At 37.5% G+C, this 17,892-nt stretch overlaps 1 protein-coding gene across 3 annotated transcripts; it reads left to right on the top strand.

The window, feature by feature from the left end:
- The first annotated feature begins 1,583 nt into the window (after positions 1-1,583).
- Positions 1,584-13,257, top strand: LOC122547348 (nucleolar protein 6-like). Of its 3 annotated transcripts, XM_043686011.1 has the most exons (4): positions 1,584-1,817; positions 2,296-2,307; positions 8,491-8,592; positions 12,990-13,257. In XM_043686011.1, the coding sequence occupies exons 1-4, from the start codon at positions 1,767-1,769 to the stop codon at positions 13,137-13,139; spliced, it is 315 nt and encodes a 104-aa protein (XP_043541946.1). In that variant the 5' UTR covers positions 1,584-1,766; the 3' UTR covers positions 13,140-13,257. The 3 variants fall into 3 exon arrangements, 2 of the variants coding, with proteins under 2 accessions (XP_043541946.1, XP_043542007.1); XM_043686072.1 differs by lacking the exon at positions 2,296-2,307 and having other exon boundaries at positions 1,585-1,817; XR_006311019.1 differs by lacking the exons at positions 1,584-1,817; positions 2,296-2,307 and adding an exon at positions 6,348-7,880.
- The last annotated feature ends 4,635 nt before the right edge of the window (positions 13,258-17,892 follow it).

Genomic DNA, 17,892 nt, shown 5'->3' with positions numbered 1-17,892 from the left:
GTTCTGACTTGCATGTAATGCTGTCATGTTCAGACATATCGCTTTTCGCATCTACTCCCCCTTCAATTTCTGTCAGTTTATTTCATTTATGTGTATCCAGTGTTAAAATTAGAACAGGAGTGGGTAATTTAGCTTCTTGGTTTTGTTCTACTGTTCAGTAAAATCATAGCTAATTTACAGCTTACAATACTCTTCAATACACTTGGTTAACTAATCTTGCAATCTCAGATTTAAAATTAACAATTGAGTTAGCATCAATTGCCATTTGTGGGAGAATTCCAAACTTGTCCTGCTCTTTCCTCATTCCTCTTCGTCTAAATTGTAGGGAATACAGCCCGAGTTTGTGTAAAGGCTCCTTGTAATTTAGTTCTTGGAATTGGGTATTCTTTTGGCAAATGTATAGTGAAATCTCTCCAAGGTCAGTAGATTTTTCCTAAGCTGTCGTTGATTAGTGGAGCAGGCTCAATTGGCTAAATGTCTACTTGTGTTCCTACATCTTATATTGGAATTTGACATTTAAATTCTCTGTATCCTGTACTCGGGATCTTTTTCTGAAGTACTGTGTGAACTGGGAACTTACTCAGAAACTTAGGGTCCAATATGGCTTTACGCATAGAGTGCCTGTGGCATCCCCTCTTTGGAAAGTTCCCAGATGCAATTCAGAACCTGCTACAAGAATTGAGGGGAAGGGAACAAAAAGAAAAGCCAATAATATGGAAAGCTAGATGTAGTAAATGATAAAGGGATTGTGGTGTATAAGGCAAGAGGGGATTTCTATCTTCCTTTCCAGACTCAAGCTTATTGGTCTTGGAGGCAATTCGATGTACATTTATCGAAAGGATACCAAACTCCAAGGATTAAATTACATGGAGCGCTGACACAAACTAGGGTCAGAAATCACACGCCACCATGTTATAATCCAACTGGTTTATTTGAAATCATAAGCATTCGGTGCATAGCCACTTCATCAGGTGATTTCTGACTTGGTCCACCCCATTCCAACACTGGAACCTCCACATCACAAACTAGCTGGGGTGTTCCCTGCAATTTAAATGAAGAATGATTTGAGTTAGGAAAGAGCAGGAGAGGCCCTGAGGAAGGGTCACCAGACCCGAAGCGTAAACTCTAATTTCTCTTCACTGATGCTGCCAGACCCGCTGAGCTTTCCCAGCAATTTTTGTTTTTGTTTCTGTCACTTAGTGTGCATGTGATTCTAATCTATTCATATGCACACATACACACATATTTTTATGGGGTGAATTTGTACTTGCAGAGTTGCATAGTACTTTGCTCAAAAACTGAATGAATCCATATAAGGCTCTGTTAACTCGCTTTTTAGATTAGAATCAGTCTAAACATTATGGCACAGACGGGGAACACAGGGGGCTAACGCCTTCAACATCTCAAGATCTTATCTGCACTGACACCAATTGTTACAGTTAACCTGAGAATGTAACTTTTTAAAAAATAGTTTGGTGATTTACATATGAAAGTGAAACTATCATGGTCGTTCTAACAGATGAGAGACTTAACAAACAATCAAGTTATTTTTCAATGTATCATTTAACACTACTGAGATTTTATCAGTCAATTTTGTTTTTCTCTTTCTGCATTAGACTGTCTTCCGGCCACCTTTAGATATTTATGATGTATTCATTTACCTGAACCCCAAGCACATTCCAAGACATCTTGAAGCAGTTGACAGGCCAAAAGTTACGTATAGCAGAGGAATATTAAGGAATGATGCCAAAGTCCACTTTTTAAAAATGCCAGTGGTGGACTATGACCCTGTACAGTGTTACCTTCGTGAACTGAGGGTGAGTATTTTGTGTTAATGGTGCAATATCCAGTCATTTTTCTGTCTGAAGTAATGCAGGGGCTGTTACCCTTCTGTTTGCTTGAAAGTTTTAATATTACAGTTTTAGATGGAAGGTTACAGGAAGTACAATTCTAGATTTAGAATAACATACTAGTGTATCATGTCAAGTAAATATTTTGATGCTAACCCAAGTAATGTGCTTTAACATTCAGTATCATGCACAAGATTGAAAGAGACCATTTTGTTTTATTTGTCCAGCTCGAGCATTCAATAATTATGCACAGTTTCTTTCAATTCTGTTTTGATATTGGTAGTTTTGATTGCCTCTTTGGATGGACTATTACAGGACATCACATTTCTTCCTCCCATTCTTTCCCCTTCCTTGTTGCTATTCTTGGGGCTATGCTGAACAACTTGTGGTTCAAATTGTCATTGCCCTTAATGCATTTTGAGGACTTCATACATTTCCTTTCAAGATTCCCTTGTGGGTAAGAAGAATTCATTTTTATTCTTTTAATATATTATTTAAGCCACAGACATCAAGTATTCATTGTATCTTATATTTTACACTTAAATATTTGTTATGTACGAAATATGTGACACCCAGGATGGAATCTTGTGCACCCCCTTGGAGCAGGAAGCCAGTTAAGATTGAGTTACTTAATAGCATGAATCAAGTTCCTAGTGGCAGAATGAACATAATGAACTTATCGAATAAGAACAGAAGTAGACCATTCGACCCCTTGAGCCTGTTCCACCATTCAATAAGTTGAGAGCTGATTTGTTTATGTTTCACATTCCACATATTCCTATCCATCCTGATGACCTTTGGTTATCTTGCCTAATGAGAGTCTGTTGACCTTGGTCTTAAAAAATATTATGTGAACCTGTCTCTACCCTCTGATGGAACAGAGTATTCCAAAGTCATACAATCCTCTGAGAGAAGAAAAATTCTCCTTATTTTTGTTCTGAAAGGGCGTATTAACTTCAGAACAGTGCTTCCTCATTCTGGACTGACCCACAAGAGGAAGCATCCTTTTAAAACTTAGCTCATTCAGGATCTCATGCACTTCGAACAAATCACTCCTCACTCTTCTAAACACCAGCAAAACCATGCCTAGACCGTCAAACTTATTCTCCTAAGATAGCCCACTCGGTTTATATATCAATCTAGTAATCCTCCTCTAAATTATGTGTTTTTACATCTTCCTTAAATAAGGAGATCAAAATGTACACAGTGTTTGAGTGTTGTCTCACCAATTTGCTGTATAATTGAAGCATAATGTTCCCACATGTTCTGTTCTCATAATAAGGGTTCCCATCCCATTAGGCCTTAATCATTTGCTATACTTTTGGGACTCGTGCACTTTAGACTCCCACGGTCATTTTCCATTTAAGTAATACTCTGTTTCATTCTTCCTACAAAGTGAACAACTTCACATTTTCCCTGCATTATACTGTGAGAGTATAATGAGAGATGGAGTGAGTGGGCAAACATTTCTCTATATCTGTCTGCAACAAAAACAGAAATTGCTGCAAAGCTCAGCTGAAGAAGGGTCACCGGACCTGAAAAGTTAACTCTGATTTCTCATCACAGATACTGCCAGACCTGCTGAGCTTTTCCAGCAACTTCTGTTTTTGGTTCTAATTTTCAGCATCTGCAGTTCTTTTGGTTTTTATAATCTATTTGCAATTTCCTTCAGTCTTCTTCACACAACATGCATTCCTGAATACTCTATATTCATCTATCTTGTCATCTGTAAATTTAGCTACTGTGCAATCACTCGGCTCATAAGCCATTGATATAAATTGTAAAGTTTTGAGGCTCCAGCACAGATCCATGCTAATCAAAAAGCCTTTTATGCGAGCTGTTTGATTTCTATAAGCCAATCATCTAACCATGCTTCTTTGTTACTTCTACACCACAAACTCTTATTGACTGTATTTGCTTTGATGTGGCACCTCATCAAATGTCTTCTGGAAATCCAAGTATGATTTGTCTACAACGCTCCCCTTTGCTGTCTCCCCCTATCTGCAACATGTTACTCCTCCAAAGATCTACAAACAACTGGCTACACCTGATTTCCCTTTGATGAAACCAAACAGATTCTCCGGATGACCTTTGAATTTTTCTCACTGCATAGTTGTAAACTCTTTGATCAGTTCAAATGCTTATACCACAACAAACGTCATGATAACTGGCCCTGCTTTCTACCTCCTTACCTTTTTGCAAGGGGAGTTATATTTGTTACCTTTCAATCTGATGGAATCTTTCCTGATCTAAAGGAATTTGGAAAATTTGCACCAATGCATCTATTACCTCCATTAGAAATCACTTTCATGGCCCTTATCTGGATTTGTGGACTTATCAGCCTGCAACTCCATCAGTTTACTTAGTACCACTTCACTCATTATTGTAATTTTGTTGAGTTCCTCTTTCCTTTCCACCTCCTAATTTATAGCTATTTTCAGAACATTATTGTCCATCCCTGATTGCTGTTGAACTGAGTGGGTTACTTGACCATTTCAGAGGGCAGTTAAGAGTTAACCATATCACTATGGTCTGGAGTCATGTGTAGACTAGACTTGGTAACAATGCAGATTTCCTTCCCTGAAAGACATTAGTGAAGCAGGTGAGGATTATGGCAATTGATAATGGTTACATATTCACCATCATGTTGGGTTTTTTAATTCCATATTTTCACAAATCAAATTTGACCATCTATAGAATACTAGCCTAGAGTATTAGTTAAATGACATAGTCACGCTGTTAGTGCCTCCCCATTTCCTTATAATTCACTATTAATTGGCTATTCTAACTTCCATGAAGGGGAAGATATGAGAAAGATTTTTTAGGAACAGAAGACACGGATTAATTAGATAGCGTGGATTTGTTGAGGACGGTCAAATTTGATCAAATTTTTTGAGGTGGTAATCAAGGGTGTTGATGAAGGTAATTAATTTAAAATGATATACATGGATATCTGCAAGGCTTTTAAATAAGGTCCCTTGTGGCAGACTGGTTAAGAAAGTAAGTACACATGGGTTTCCAGGCAAAGTGGCGCTTTGGATTCAAAATTGGCTAAGTGGCAGGAAGCAGAGGGTGGTGGTAGAGGAGTTTTTCTGTCACTGTTTTCATTGGAGTTCTGCAGGTTTTAGTGCAGGGGCTCTTGCTATTTGTGGAGTACATTAATGATTTGGACATAAAGGTGGAGATTATGATCAAGACATTGTGAATGACATGAAAATTGGTAGGGTGGTAAATAGTGAGGGCAAGAACTGTAAACTACAGGAGGGTCAATGGACTGGTCAGGTGGGTAGACCAGTGGCAAGTGGAATTTAGATTAGATTACTTACAGATTAGATTAGATTAGATTACTTACAGTGTGGAAACAGGCCCTTCGGCCCAACAAGTCCACACCGACCCGCCGAAGCGCAACCCACCCATACCCCTACATTTACCCCTTAAACCTAACACTACGGGCAATTTAGCATGGCCAATTCACCTGACCCGCACATCTTTGGACTGTGGGAGGAAACCGGAGCACCCGGAGGAAACCCACGCAGACACGGGGAGAACGTGCAAACTCCACACAGTCAGTCGCCTGAGTCGGGAATTGAACCCGGGTCTACAGGCGCTGTGAGGCAGCAGTGCTAACCACTGGGCCACCGTGCCGCCCACATTTAATCCAGAAAAGTGAGAGATAATACAAAGGAAGACTAACAATGGAATGGAGTGCACTATGAAAGGCAGAACCCTGGAAAGTACTGAAGATCTTAGTGTGCATATTCACAGATCCCTGAAGTTAGCAAGACAGGTGGATAAGTTGATTAAAAAGGCATATTAGATGCTTACCTTTATTATTTAAGGCATAGAATACGAGAACAAGGAGGTTATGTTTGAACTGTACAAAGTGCTGGTTAAGCCACAATTGGAATTCTGTGTGCACTTCTGGTCACCACATTATAAAGAAGTATGTGATTGCACTAGAGAGAATACAGAGGAGCTTTACCAAGATGCTGCTGGGCTGGAGGGTCTGAGCTCTGAGGACAGATTGAATAGGCTGGGGTTTTTTATGTTTGAGCAGCACAAATTGAGAGAGAACCTGCTTGAGCTGTGTAAGATTGAGGGTCGTAAGTAAGGTTGTTAGAAAGGCACTTTTTCCATTAGTAGAGAGATCTAAAAATCAGAACATCAGTCATGGAGGTAAGTTAAGGTAGATGGCATAAAATTTGGAAGCATTGTAAATGGTGAAGAGGGCAGTGTAAAACTATGAACGGATACCGACAGGTTGGAGGAATGAGCAGATAGGCAGCGGATGAAGTTCAATGCGGAGAAGTGTGAGCTGATACACTGTGGTAGAAAGAATATGGAATAATGATATAAAATAAAGGGCGCAACTCTAAAGGGTGTGTAGGAGAAGAGACTTTGGTACATTGTGCTTAAGCCACCAAAGGTGGCAGTATAGCTAGAATGAGCAGTTAATAAAATATACAGTATTCTAGGCTTTAGTAATAAGAATACAGAAACAAGGAAGTTATGCTGAAATTGTATAAGATAGTAAAACAGAAATTGCTAGAAAATCTCAGCAGGTCTGGCAGCATCTATGGAGAGAACGCAGAGTTAATGTTTCAGGTCCAGTTACCTTTCTCCAGAACTTGGACCTTTCTTCTGATTTACAGCGTCCAGGGCTCTTTTGGTTTTTTGCGTAAGATAACAGTTAGATTTCAGATGGATTATCGTGTACAATACCAGATACCACACTTTAGAAAGGATGTGATGTATTGGAGAGAATGCAGATGTGATTTACAAGAATAGTTGCAGGGATGAGAAACTTCAGTTATGAAGATTGATTAGAATAGTTGAGACTATTTGCTTTGGAGAGGAAAGGCTAAGAAGAGATTTTATTCAAACTTTCAAAGTCCTGAGAGGGTGGTCAGCGTAGATATGGAGAAACTGTTCCCACTCATGAAGGACCGAGAATGTGAGGGCATAGATATAAGGTAATTTATAAAAGAAGCAAACATAATGTGAGATAAAACATTTGTGTTTGGATCTGGAATGCATTGCCTGGAAGTATGGTGGTGGTAGGTTCAATTCAAGACAGCATTAGATAATTATTTAAATACAAACAATATTCAAAATTATGGGGAAAAGGCAAGAGAATAGAGTAATTCATAATGTTCATTTGGAGAGCGGGTGCAGTCATGGTAGGCAGTTAACGTTTCAGTTTGATGATCTTTAATAGCTGATAATTGTGTAGTTTACAGCAAAAGTTTTGTTGGTTTTCCACTACCAGTGCTGATCAACTTCTTTGGTGTCTGCTATTGGTGGCCTTGCTTTTGTCCTAGTTCTGTCCAACTCAAGAAGTTTTCCTACTCCTCTGTTCCCTTTTCATTCTTCCTGCCCCACTGATCTTTCACACTTTCCCTGTCAACCATTTCATCCTCTGAAGCTCTTCAGTGTGGTGTTTGTCAAAAATGAGAATTAAATATGCAATTAGAACCTAGTTTAAGACTTTACTAAAAATGCCAAAATAAGTTAGTGCACATTCATATAAACACAGGCAATTCGCAGTATCAACCATCGTACTCCAATCTCAAAATGCTGCATGGTCGGCAGTGTTGTACAAAATTTGAGAGGCTTGGGCCTTAGTGATTAATCAGAACACTGACATTTTACAGGAGTGGTAACTTAAAATACACACAACTTGTCAGAGCTTGTATACCTGTCTATTTGTCTCTTATATTAAAAAAAGTTCCAGAGCCACACAGAATGCTGCTTGTAAGTCAATTGCTCAAGGGCTACCTGGCCAGTTTTGATCACTGCTGACAGCAATGCAACCAGTACCTGGCTTATAAATGAAGAACATTTTCTCTACCTACGATTTTAATAATGTTACAGGCCGGTGGCTCTTTGAGTGCTTAACATTGGATCAAGACTTATCATTGCATTCTACTTTAGTCAACCAGTTACAGCAAAAACATCAACCTTTCAGCAATTTACAGGATCTCGTGCACAGAATGGGTATCACATAAAATAGCATTTACTTCACAAATGGTAAAATATTTTGAAATAAGCTGTTTGGAGACGCAGTAAGCATTATAACTGTGGTTTAGACTTGCAAGAAAAGCTATTAATTTAATATTTTTGAGGCTGGGAATTGTGTGTTTAAAGGTTTGAGGTTTATCAGATCATAGGATTGTAGATCTTAGCTATTTTTACATTAACAAAGTACTATTTGTCCAAACCTCCATTATTCTTGGAAAGAGCATTTCACGTTGTGTAACATAATGGGCAAAAATCATTTTAAGTTTATCTGTGGCAATGATAAAGAAATATGAAATAATATTTTGAGAGAGTGCACATCAATTTGGTTGTGTAGTTTTTTCTTGCATTCTCTTGTACTATACCCTTTCAGTATATTTGTACCAAATTACTAAACAGGCCTAGAGGAAGCACTTGATGATAATTTAGATAGTGTCTAGCTTTTGAAACATTTTAAGATTAATAGTTTTCCAAATAAATTTGCCCTTCTCAGTTACAGTATTTATTGCATAATTCTCTTATAGTTCGTGCTTCAGTTCTAGTGTTGCTACCAGCCAAATATTACTTGAATATTTTCTTTGAAACAGTTATTGAGTAATTGTTATGATTACTTCTGTTGCAGAGTGCCTTTGGAGAGTTTGCGCTATTTTTTCACGATACCTATGGTGGAAGTTTGATTGCTGTGCTTTGGAAACCTCAGGCATTTACACCTCAGCCTTTTAAAGTATGTCTGGGAAAACAGTTTTGTAATTGAAACTATTTTGAGCTAAACCAATTCCTTTGCTATAGTTCAGATTCTGCATTTATTAAAGTTTATTCCAGAACATAATGGTACTAAAGCTTTTAAGTATCAGTGGTCATTTTCGTTTAAGAGTACGTACATATTTAATAATTAAGTTCTGTAGCTGGGTCAGAACCTACCATTGGAGTTGCCTTATTAATTAGTACTGTGTGAACATTATTGGTGGCCTTCATTACGTATAATTAAAGGAATGAGAGCAAAATTAGCTTTCTCCTAACATCTCTCTCCCCATTATCAGTGTGTTCTTTCAGACGTTTTGCACATTTACATTAAGTTCTATTTTAAAGCTGACGTCTGTTAATCTGTAGCTGGAAATCAAATAAATCCCAGTGATATTTCATGCTTAACTCCTGTTGAATGTCAGTATTCCTGTTGCATGTCTTCAGTTTTCTTGTCCAGGTCTGCACTGAATAGGCTTGCTGGATCGTTTTTGGTCAGGCACCCCTATGTACTAATCAACTTCACCTTCCAATATCCTCAATCTCTCCCTACAGTGGAAGTTATCAACTACACCCTCACTGATCATTTTAAATTAAAAGCATCCTATCTCAATGACTTTGTTAACTGGCTTTTGCACAGCAAAAGTGTTTTTCAAAGTCAACAGAACAGTTTCAGCACAGAAGGAAGGCCATTTGGTCCATCGAGTCACAGAATTCACCATATACTCCCTCTGTCACTGAATGGCAATCCCACCCACTTTAATTCCCTACCTTCTCTTTTCTAATAATATGAAGGCCAGAATTATTCTAAATGAGGTCTAACCAAGATTTAAAAGATAATTATGTTTTGGGACAATGCCTTTAATTGAAGGCTAAATGAAAGGGTGCGACCTGTTTTTGAAGTCATCTTGGCAGAAAGTCTGGATGGCTTGTTTGTTGGAGATTAAAGGAGGCACTGCTTCTTTAACTGGGAAGAAACTGCAACATCTTGCAGTTGAAGACAATACGAGTTGTGTTAATAGTGCAAATAGTGGATATATATGAGTTTGATATATTGTGAAATACCACAGTTGTGCTTTACACTATGCAATTAGTTCTAAGATAAGAGAGTTGGGGTTTCAAGGATTGCATCTAGGATCAGCATTTCACCATGTGTTTCAGATCACCACAAAGATAGACTTTGAAAGGGGAAGATGTAAGATATCTCAGACAAGGTTAGTCTTCCAGGATCCAGAAGAGGGAGAGCATCTAATGCAGCAAGATGGTATGAGTCACTATGCAGGAATATTGTTCGGGGAATTAAAATGTGGAAAGCTTGCATAGCTTGGGCGAGGGAAGAACTTTGGGAGTTGGAGAATGAGTGGAATAAACACTTGCTATGAAAGAGGGGAGTAAAGGTTCCTAGGCTGAGGAAGGGAAAAGAACCAAACTAAACCTTTGAGCTAAAAGTCAACTTGGACTGGTTCTAGCAGAATTGTGTGTCTACTTAACGAAGAGTGTAACATGTAAGTATGAAGTTTTAGTTGTTTCAAAAGGAAGAAAGGAAGATTCTGTTTTGTGGGTTAAAGTTAAGTTGCCCACAAAGATAATGGTTAGTCAAAAATAATTTAGTCCTTTGTTACAGTAAAAGTAATCAAATCCTTGCAGCTATTAACTTTCCAAAAGAGATTCAAATGTCTGGTTATCAATTTCTGTAGAGTTTGTAACAATCAGTTTAACTTGATTACTTTTCTCTTCAGTTCTCTTCTCTTCTAAAAATTGAATCGCTATCTAATTTTTGTATTTTTATGGCCTTATTGACTGACATTTCTGGTTTGATTTGACTATCAGTAAACCCAGATTCCTCTGATTTGTTTTCCCAGCTCCAAAGTTATTTTCCAAGCAGTAGCTGATCACCTTATTTTACAAATGTACTGTCATGCATCTACCTGAATTGATGTTTAATGCCATTTATGCATTCATTTATCAAGTTCATTCTTGTTCCCTTTGTTAACTGCTCCTCCCAATTTGTTGTCATCCATAAATATTGAAATTACGTGTTGAATTCCCAAGTTGAAATCCTTTTGTATATGGTGAATGACAGTATCTCAGCATTGACTTTTGTGGAACACCACTTTTATTCGTTTGCTATTCCGAGTAACTGTCTTCAACTTATTTTGTCTTTTTTTTTAAGGAAGTTCATCAACAATTCTGCCTGACACCTGATTGCATTTTTTTTTACTTACTCCCGAATCCACTATTCTGTACCTTTTGGAAGCATTTTGGAATTCACATTTTTACTTCTACCAATTTACCCTTATCTACTCTCTATTTTACTTAAAGAATTCGCTATGGTTGACAAGATAAGCTTCTGTTTCGGAATTTGCATTGATGGCTCCTCATTATATTTTCAGTTTCAAGATGCTTTATATTTTAAGTAATAGAATTCTAATATGTGTCTTATCATTTACATGAATTTAATTGGTCTGTAATTCCTTAGATTTGTTCTGTCTTCCTTTTATATGGAATTCTATTTAAACTGAAGTTAACTGTGGTGTTTGAGACATATTGACTGATCAGGTTTTCACTCTCTTACTGCATCATGGAAATCTAGATAAGGCAAAAATCAATTTGTCACAGCTTTTTTGTGAAAGCTGATTAAAGGTATCCTAATGACTTTTAAATATTTTGCCCATTAATTACAATACTGTTTCTTTTGTTGGCATAGATGTTTCACCTTTTAAAAATGCAAACGTATAAATTAGAAGCAGAAGTGAGTATTTTGGACTGGAGTTGATTGCAGGACTGGAGGAGGTTAGAGGTAGGGACGGAAACCTCTGAAGAATTCAGAAACAAGCATGAGAAATTTAAAATCAAGACATTAGTTAAACAGCTGCCAAAGCTGGTCAACAAGAAGAGATTTGATTGGAGAATGGGATGAGCTGTGAGCTAAGCCATTGGGTAGCAGAGCTTTGATTGATGTCAAGTTTATTAGGTTGAACCTGGCAGTCTGGACAATAATAGTCAAGTACAGATGGAATAAAGGCATGAACGAGGGTTTTAGCAGTAGATGAACTGAAAAAGGGTGAAGTTAGATTATGCATAGGTGGTTTAAAAAGTAGCTTTAGTGATGGCATGAATATCAGTGAGGTTGTAAACAGACTAGCTTAATGTCAGAATATTGCCAGAGAGTGGGTAGAGTCGGTGGCTAGGTTGTGGAGTTTGTAGCAGGGAGTGAAAACAATGACATCACTCTTCTCAGTATTTAATCAGAAGAAATCTCTGTCATCCAGTACTGGATGTATTATAAATAATCTGATGATTCAGCAAAGGGCAGTATGGCAACTCCAGCCTGGGCCTCCCTGCATTTTCACTCCCAAAATTGGAAAGCAGCTTTGGTTTTCGATTGCCCTTTGCTGCTGATCTACAGCAATTGGCAAATTCTCTGTCTATCTTTCTCTCTGACACAGCTGGGATGTTCCAGATAGAGTTATGAGAAACTATATGAATAATTTTAACCCCCTTTGGAAGAAAGGTGTTGATACGTTGTCTCCTTCAAGAAACTGAAAGGGCTCACCACTTTAAATTTGGTTAAATAAACAGACCTTTGAATTACATTGATTTATCTCTGTTCTACCAGCTTCTTACCCAGGCTTTGTGATTCTTAACGTTAAAAATTTCATTCCCCAAACCATAATTTCTGCTACACTTCCTGGAGTGTGTAGCTGATGGTTTTCTGGATCAATACGTTGAGGAACAAACTAGAGAACAGGTCATCTTAGACTAGGTATTGTGTAATGAAAAAAAAATTTTGCAAACTGAACTGTGCCATGGCCCCTTGCAGTAAAAGAAAATATTTCAGCAATGAGTGGGGACCTCATAGAAACCTATAAAATTATAACGAGACCAGACATGGTAATGCAAGAAGAATATTCTTGATGACTGGGGAGTCCAGAACTAGGGTTCACAGTTTAAGGACATAGGGTAGGTGACTTGGGACTGAGATGAGAAAATTCTTCACCTAGAAAGTGATGTGGAATTATCTCCCACAGAAAGCAGTTGAGGCTAAAATGACATTGAATGTGTTTGAGGAGTGTATAGTTCTTAGTGCTAAAGAGATCAAGCGGTATGGGGGAAAAACGCTGGAAAGGGGTGCAGAGTTGGAAAATCAGCCATAATCATATTTAATGGCAGAGCCGGTTCACTGGGACTAATGGGCTATTTCTCCTATTTTCTGTTTTTATGCTACTAAAACATATGACTAATGAAATCAAACATTTTCATAATAGCTTTCAGAAGCATTCACTTTCATGAGTACTAGCCAGTTTTCCATCTGTTTTTGTATAAGTTTTAACATTTGATGATGGAACCTCATTATAACAGTATTTTTTCCTGTTCTAGACTTCCCACATTAATGCAAAAATGTTGGAAACTAAAGGAAATCAGCTTCAACTGGTCCCTAATGTGGAAGCAATATTGGAAGACTTTGAAATTCTTGGAGCTGGTTTGGTGAAGTCAGTCGAAGCACTGACAGAGAAATGGAAGATCTAGGGGCATAAATTGATTCAGATTTGTTTGGGCCTTTAATCTCAAACTAATGAACATGTAATAAAATAATTATTCTAACTTACCTTATTGAAAATAATAAAAGTTTACACATGTCCATTTATTGGTTTATTACCAGTTTTTGTTGTCTTAAATTGAGTAAGTTCTTCAGTGACACCATGACAAGCTACCTTTGTTTCCTGCAGAATATTTGGCAAATTATTCCAACTTGTTTCAAAGTAGTACCAATAATGCACAGAAAATGTTGGATAGACATAGATGGTTTAGATATATGGTTGAAATCCAATCTTGGTCGAATAAGATGACAAGATTGTGAACAATACTTTTGAGTTTCACAAAGTGACCAGAGAATTACTTGGGAAGTGGTATTTCTGTTAGGAACTGAAGGCTGTGGCTTTAGTCTTTATGATATTTAATTGGAGGAAATTTAAGAGTGTCCTTTTTTGATAAGGGCATTTATAAAAACCTTATTAGATCTGCCTCTCTGTAAAAGGTCAAATACACTTTTTGCTCGGAGGAGGTTGATTGGAGTTGGCCATGGAAGCTGGTGAGTTCTATGGCAGATATGTTAGATGCCCATTTGGGTACTCGGGGACTTCTTCCCAATTTTTAAAAGTTCTCTCGCCCTCGCCCACACACCATGGTTCTTGCATGCTAATACATGGCCCACGCCATCTCCAAACTACCATACAACATACTAGACGCTCTAGCATGGTTTTATGTATTCTGAGTCTACTATTTCAAATCGATTTTTGACAGAGAAACCTTTTGGCTACTATTTGAAAATAACAGGATTGGAGATGGACACTTCGCCCATCATGTCCATGCAAGCTGAAAGAAAAGGATTTCCAACCTAATTCTATTTTTCCAACCTTGATTGGAAGACTTGTAAGTTATGGCACTTCAAGTGCACTATTTAATGTAAATAAGGGTGCTTTCATCACCCTTTCAGGCCACCTCCATCTTCTGCGGTTCCACTGCTGGTTACCATAAGTCTGCCTTCACTAGTTGAAAGACGCATTGGGATTTATATAACTTATAATTTCATTGAAGCAATTCTGAGTGATTATCCTGATCAATCAATGTTCACTGTGTACTGTGTAAACGTTCAAATAGGCCATAGGTAAGCACATTTAGACCCAGACAAAAACCTTGGAGGGCTAAGTAGCCCAAAAACCTGAACAACGTAGGCAAGTAGAGAATGGCTGCAGCTGCACCCAGGATAAGTAGAATAAATGTCAATTTGATGGTCAAAAGTGCAGCCTCCATGTTTGCTGGATACCAGTAAATCACAGCAACCAAAACGTGAAGCTGCTGTTTGCAAAGAGCAGTTATGCTGGTTTTATAATCATTGTAGCATCCATTTCATGTACATTCAATTTGACGATACTTCAGAGTCAGATGTTAGTTAAAGGCGATCCATGTTGGCTAAGAGCGAGTTTAGAAAGAATGTAGCTAGGTAGAGTTAAAGCATGTGCATGGTTGTTAAACAGCAACCAAGGTGAGAGAATGGATTTCCTTTCGTGAGTGATGTTGGTAATGTGTTGTGAACAGAATGGCTTTGGCTTTGGGGTTGCTGTGCCATTATATAGCTGATGATGGGTAACATCAGATTGCCAACATGTGTCTGGGAGCGTGGCAGTCTTCCAAAGATGGCAGGGCTCAAAGGAAGCCAATAGTTGGATTATTGTAGCAAGTGTGCATTGAGTTGGGGAGGAAAACAAATGAGAGAGATGCCATAGATGGTTAATGTGTGTTTAGTCAGATAGGGTGGGAGATCTTTACTGGCTCCATGGCAATAAGCCTTCACAAGATTCAACCTGAACTTAGCCAGAGAAAGTAGTAAGGTTCAGCCTATATTTCCTCTTTGCTTTCTCTGTGGCAACATTTCAACTAATCTAGGTAAACACGCATATCCTTTTTCTCCTGTGGTATATTTAAAATTTGAAATAATATTTCTTCAATTCTCTTTGAAACATTCTACCAAGTACTATAGTTTATAGTCTTTGACTGCTGACCTCTCTATCTATATAGGTCTTGCCTATCCACTCTTTTTAGGACCAGGAGATAGAGGAGCAGATTTAGGCCATTCAACCTATTGAGTCTGCTCCACCAATCGATCATGGCTGATATAGTTCTCAATCCTCTTTTCCTGCCTTCTGGTAACTCTTGATCCCCTTGCTAAACAAGATCTATCTATATCTGTCTTAAACACACTCAATGACTTGGCCTCCACAGCCCTCTGAGGCAATGAGTTCCATAGGTTCACCATCCTCTGGCTGAAGAAATTCCTCCTAACCTCAGTTCTAAAGGGTCAACCCTTCACTCTGAGACTATGTCCTTGGGTCCTAGTGTCTTCTATTCAGGCTTTTCTTGGTTTGATTTCCATCATTAAATCTTCCTGCCAGTGCCCTGTTCCTTCTCTCTTTGGCTCATTTCTTTATTTACACTTCTCCAAAGCATCTTGAGATGTTACTATATAAAAGATTTTTTAGAAATAAATTGAAGCTTTGAAGAGCAGTCACATTGGACTTGAAAAATTAACTTTGTACCTCTTTCCTCAGATGCTGCCAGACCTACAGAGTTTCTCCAGCACTTTCAGATATCCAGCATCTGCAGTATTTTGCTTATGTTTTATAAATACATGTCATGGTAAACTATTAAAATCACAATACAGTGTATTAAATATATGAAGTTTTAGTCAAAAAGAAGTACATTGGACTTGAAAAATTAACTTTGTACCTCTTTCCTCAGATGCTGCCAGACCTACAGAGTTTCTCCAGCACTTTCAGATATCCAGCATCTGCAGTATTTTGCTTTTGTTTTATAAATACATGTCATGGTAAACTATTAAAATCACAATACAGTGTATTAAATGTATGAAGTTTTAGTCAAAAAGAAGTTGCAAAGATAGATAAATTTTAACTTTGGACATATTTCTCTACCACATATTATAGGTGACAATTCCTTGAGATGTTTGAATATTGAGAAGACATGCTATTGAAAAAATCTTAAGACCAAATGATGCTGAGTTCTGCAAAAATAAATGGGCTTAAACCGAATATAAATACTCCTTCTACTTTCAGTTCTCTATTAAAATGTTCAGCTTGGCTTAGTCAATACACATACTCTGAATCTAAATCCAGCACATAACCTAGACTTGCCCTTTAATATAGTATGTGGTCAAACAATACAAGATGCTTTATTGGAATGCTATAAAATAAAATAAAATAAAATAGAATTTGAAACCAAATTGAGCTTTTTGTCCTTAAACAATCAGACTCCTAAGTTTTAAGCAGCATTTTAAAGGTGGAAGGAGAGGTAGAATGTATAAGGGTGAACTTCACACCTTAAACTATATTGGAGTGATGAAAATCAGAAATATTCAAAAAGCTAGAATTACAGCAGCACAGATAACACTGAAGAATATTACGAGTGAGGCCGTGGAGGGATTTGCAAACAACATTTAGAAGAATGAGAACTTCAAAATTAAGAGATTGCTGATCCAATGTAGGAGACAGAGGATCCAGATGACGGATGAATGGGATGATGTGAATTAGAACATGGGCTACAGATTTAGATTGCCTTTGGAGGGTAGAAAGTAGGAAACCTGCTATAACTTCATACATTCCAAGTGGCCTTTCTATTCTCTCTGTCAAAATGTACCTTCTCTAAATTAAATTAAGGCCCCATTTGCCTGATTATGTACACATAAAAAACCTCATCAATATTTCAAGATCATTGAATCATCTTGCTCCATATTTCTTCCTTAACTAAAAAATCTGAACAATGAAATCAGTCACTCAAACTATTTGCTGTTTGTGGAACCTCAATATAGATGTGGCAACTGCATTTGACTACATAATAATCCAAAATAATAGTTCAAAACATAAGTTATTGTCTGTGAATTGTTTCAGCGTATGAATAGCACCATACATGCACGTTCATCCTTTCTTTGATAGACTCTTGTGGAAGATCTGCAAGCTTAAGTCTCTTAAAAACACCTTTTTATGTAATCAATGTATTTTGGAATAAAGTCCATAGTATTATATATTATCAAATTTTTTGTGTTATGATATCAATGTATTAGCCTCGAAGGCTATGCAACAAAAGTTGGCAAATAGGATTTGTGTAGCCACAGCCTTGTCCTGTATTATAATGTCTATGAGGTCAATTTGGTTAACCTAGCCAGTTTATTCCTGCAGGCGAGAATATGTTGAAGTGTCTAAACCCATGTACTGGATAGAATTATTACCTTCATTGTTATTCACTTCCCTTTTGCCTTTTTATTTAATGACTAACCTAAGCCCATTGACTAACTTTGAAACATTTCAAACTTTTCAATGTTAGTAACCTCACCAGCTCATTCAACAGAAGGAACAGTGTTTCTGACCTTAAGGCTGATATCTATGGTGTAAATGCTAATCACTGAATTCCCTTATGTTCCCTACTGTGGCTTAGATTTTTAATGGTTACTTGGGAGTGGCACTAAGTTTTTATTTAGCATTATTCACATAATGACAATAGCCCTCTGGCAAGGAAAATTACTCAAAATCCTTTACCCTGTGTGAAGAATGCTAATGGATATAGCTGCTAGAATATGATTTTGTTTTATATTGAATAGCTTTGGCAATGCATCCTTTCTTTCACTCTGTCCATTGCTTCACGGTTCTGGACATGTACCTTAAGAAAATCAGGAATTATTGACTTTTTCAACAAACTTAAATGAGTGGGTTTT

The sequence above is a fragment of the Chiloscyllium plagiosum genome, chromosome 1, assembly GCF_004010195.1.
Source record: "Chiloscyllium plagiosum isolate BGI_BamShark_2017 chromosome 1, ASM401019v2, whole genome shotgun sequence".
NCBI lineage: Eukaryota > Metazoa > Chordata > Chondrichthyes > Orectolobiformes > Hemiscylliidae > Chiloscyllium > Chiloscyllium plagiosum.
This window is presented reverse-complemented; position numbering and strand designations above follow the sequence as displayed.

Excerpts from the sequence above, each read along its gene's own strand:
- LOC122547348 (XM_043686011.1), top strand. The coding sequence starts at position 1,767 with ATGCCAGTGGTGGACTATGACCCTGTACAGTGTTACCTTCGTGAACTG. Across the intron at positions 8,593-12,989 it reads TTACACCTCAGCCTTTTAAA|ACTTCCCACATTAATGCAAA; the intron begins GTATGTCTGGGA and ends TTCCTGTTCTAG.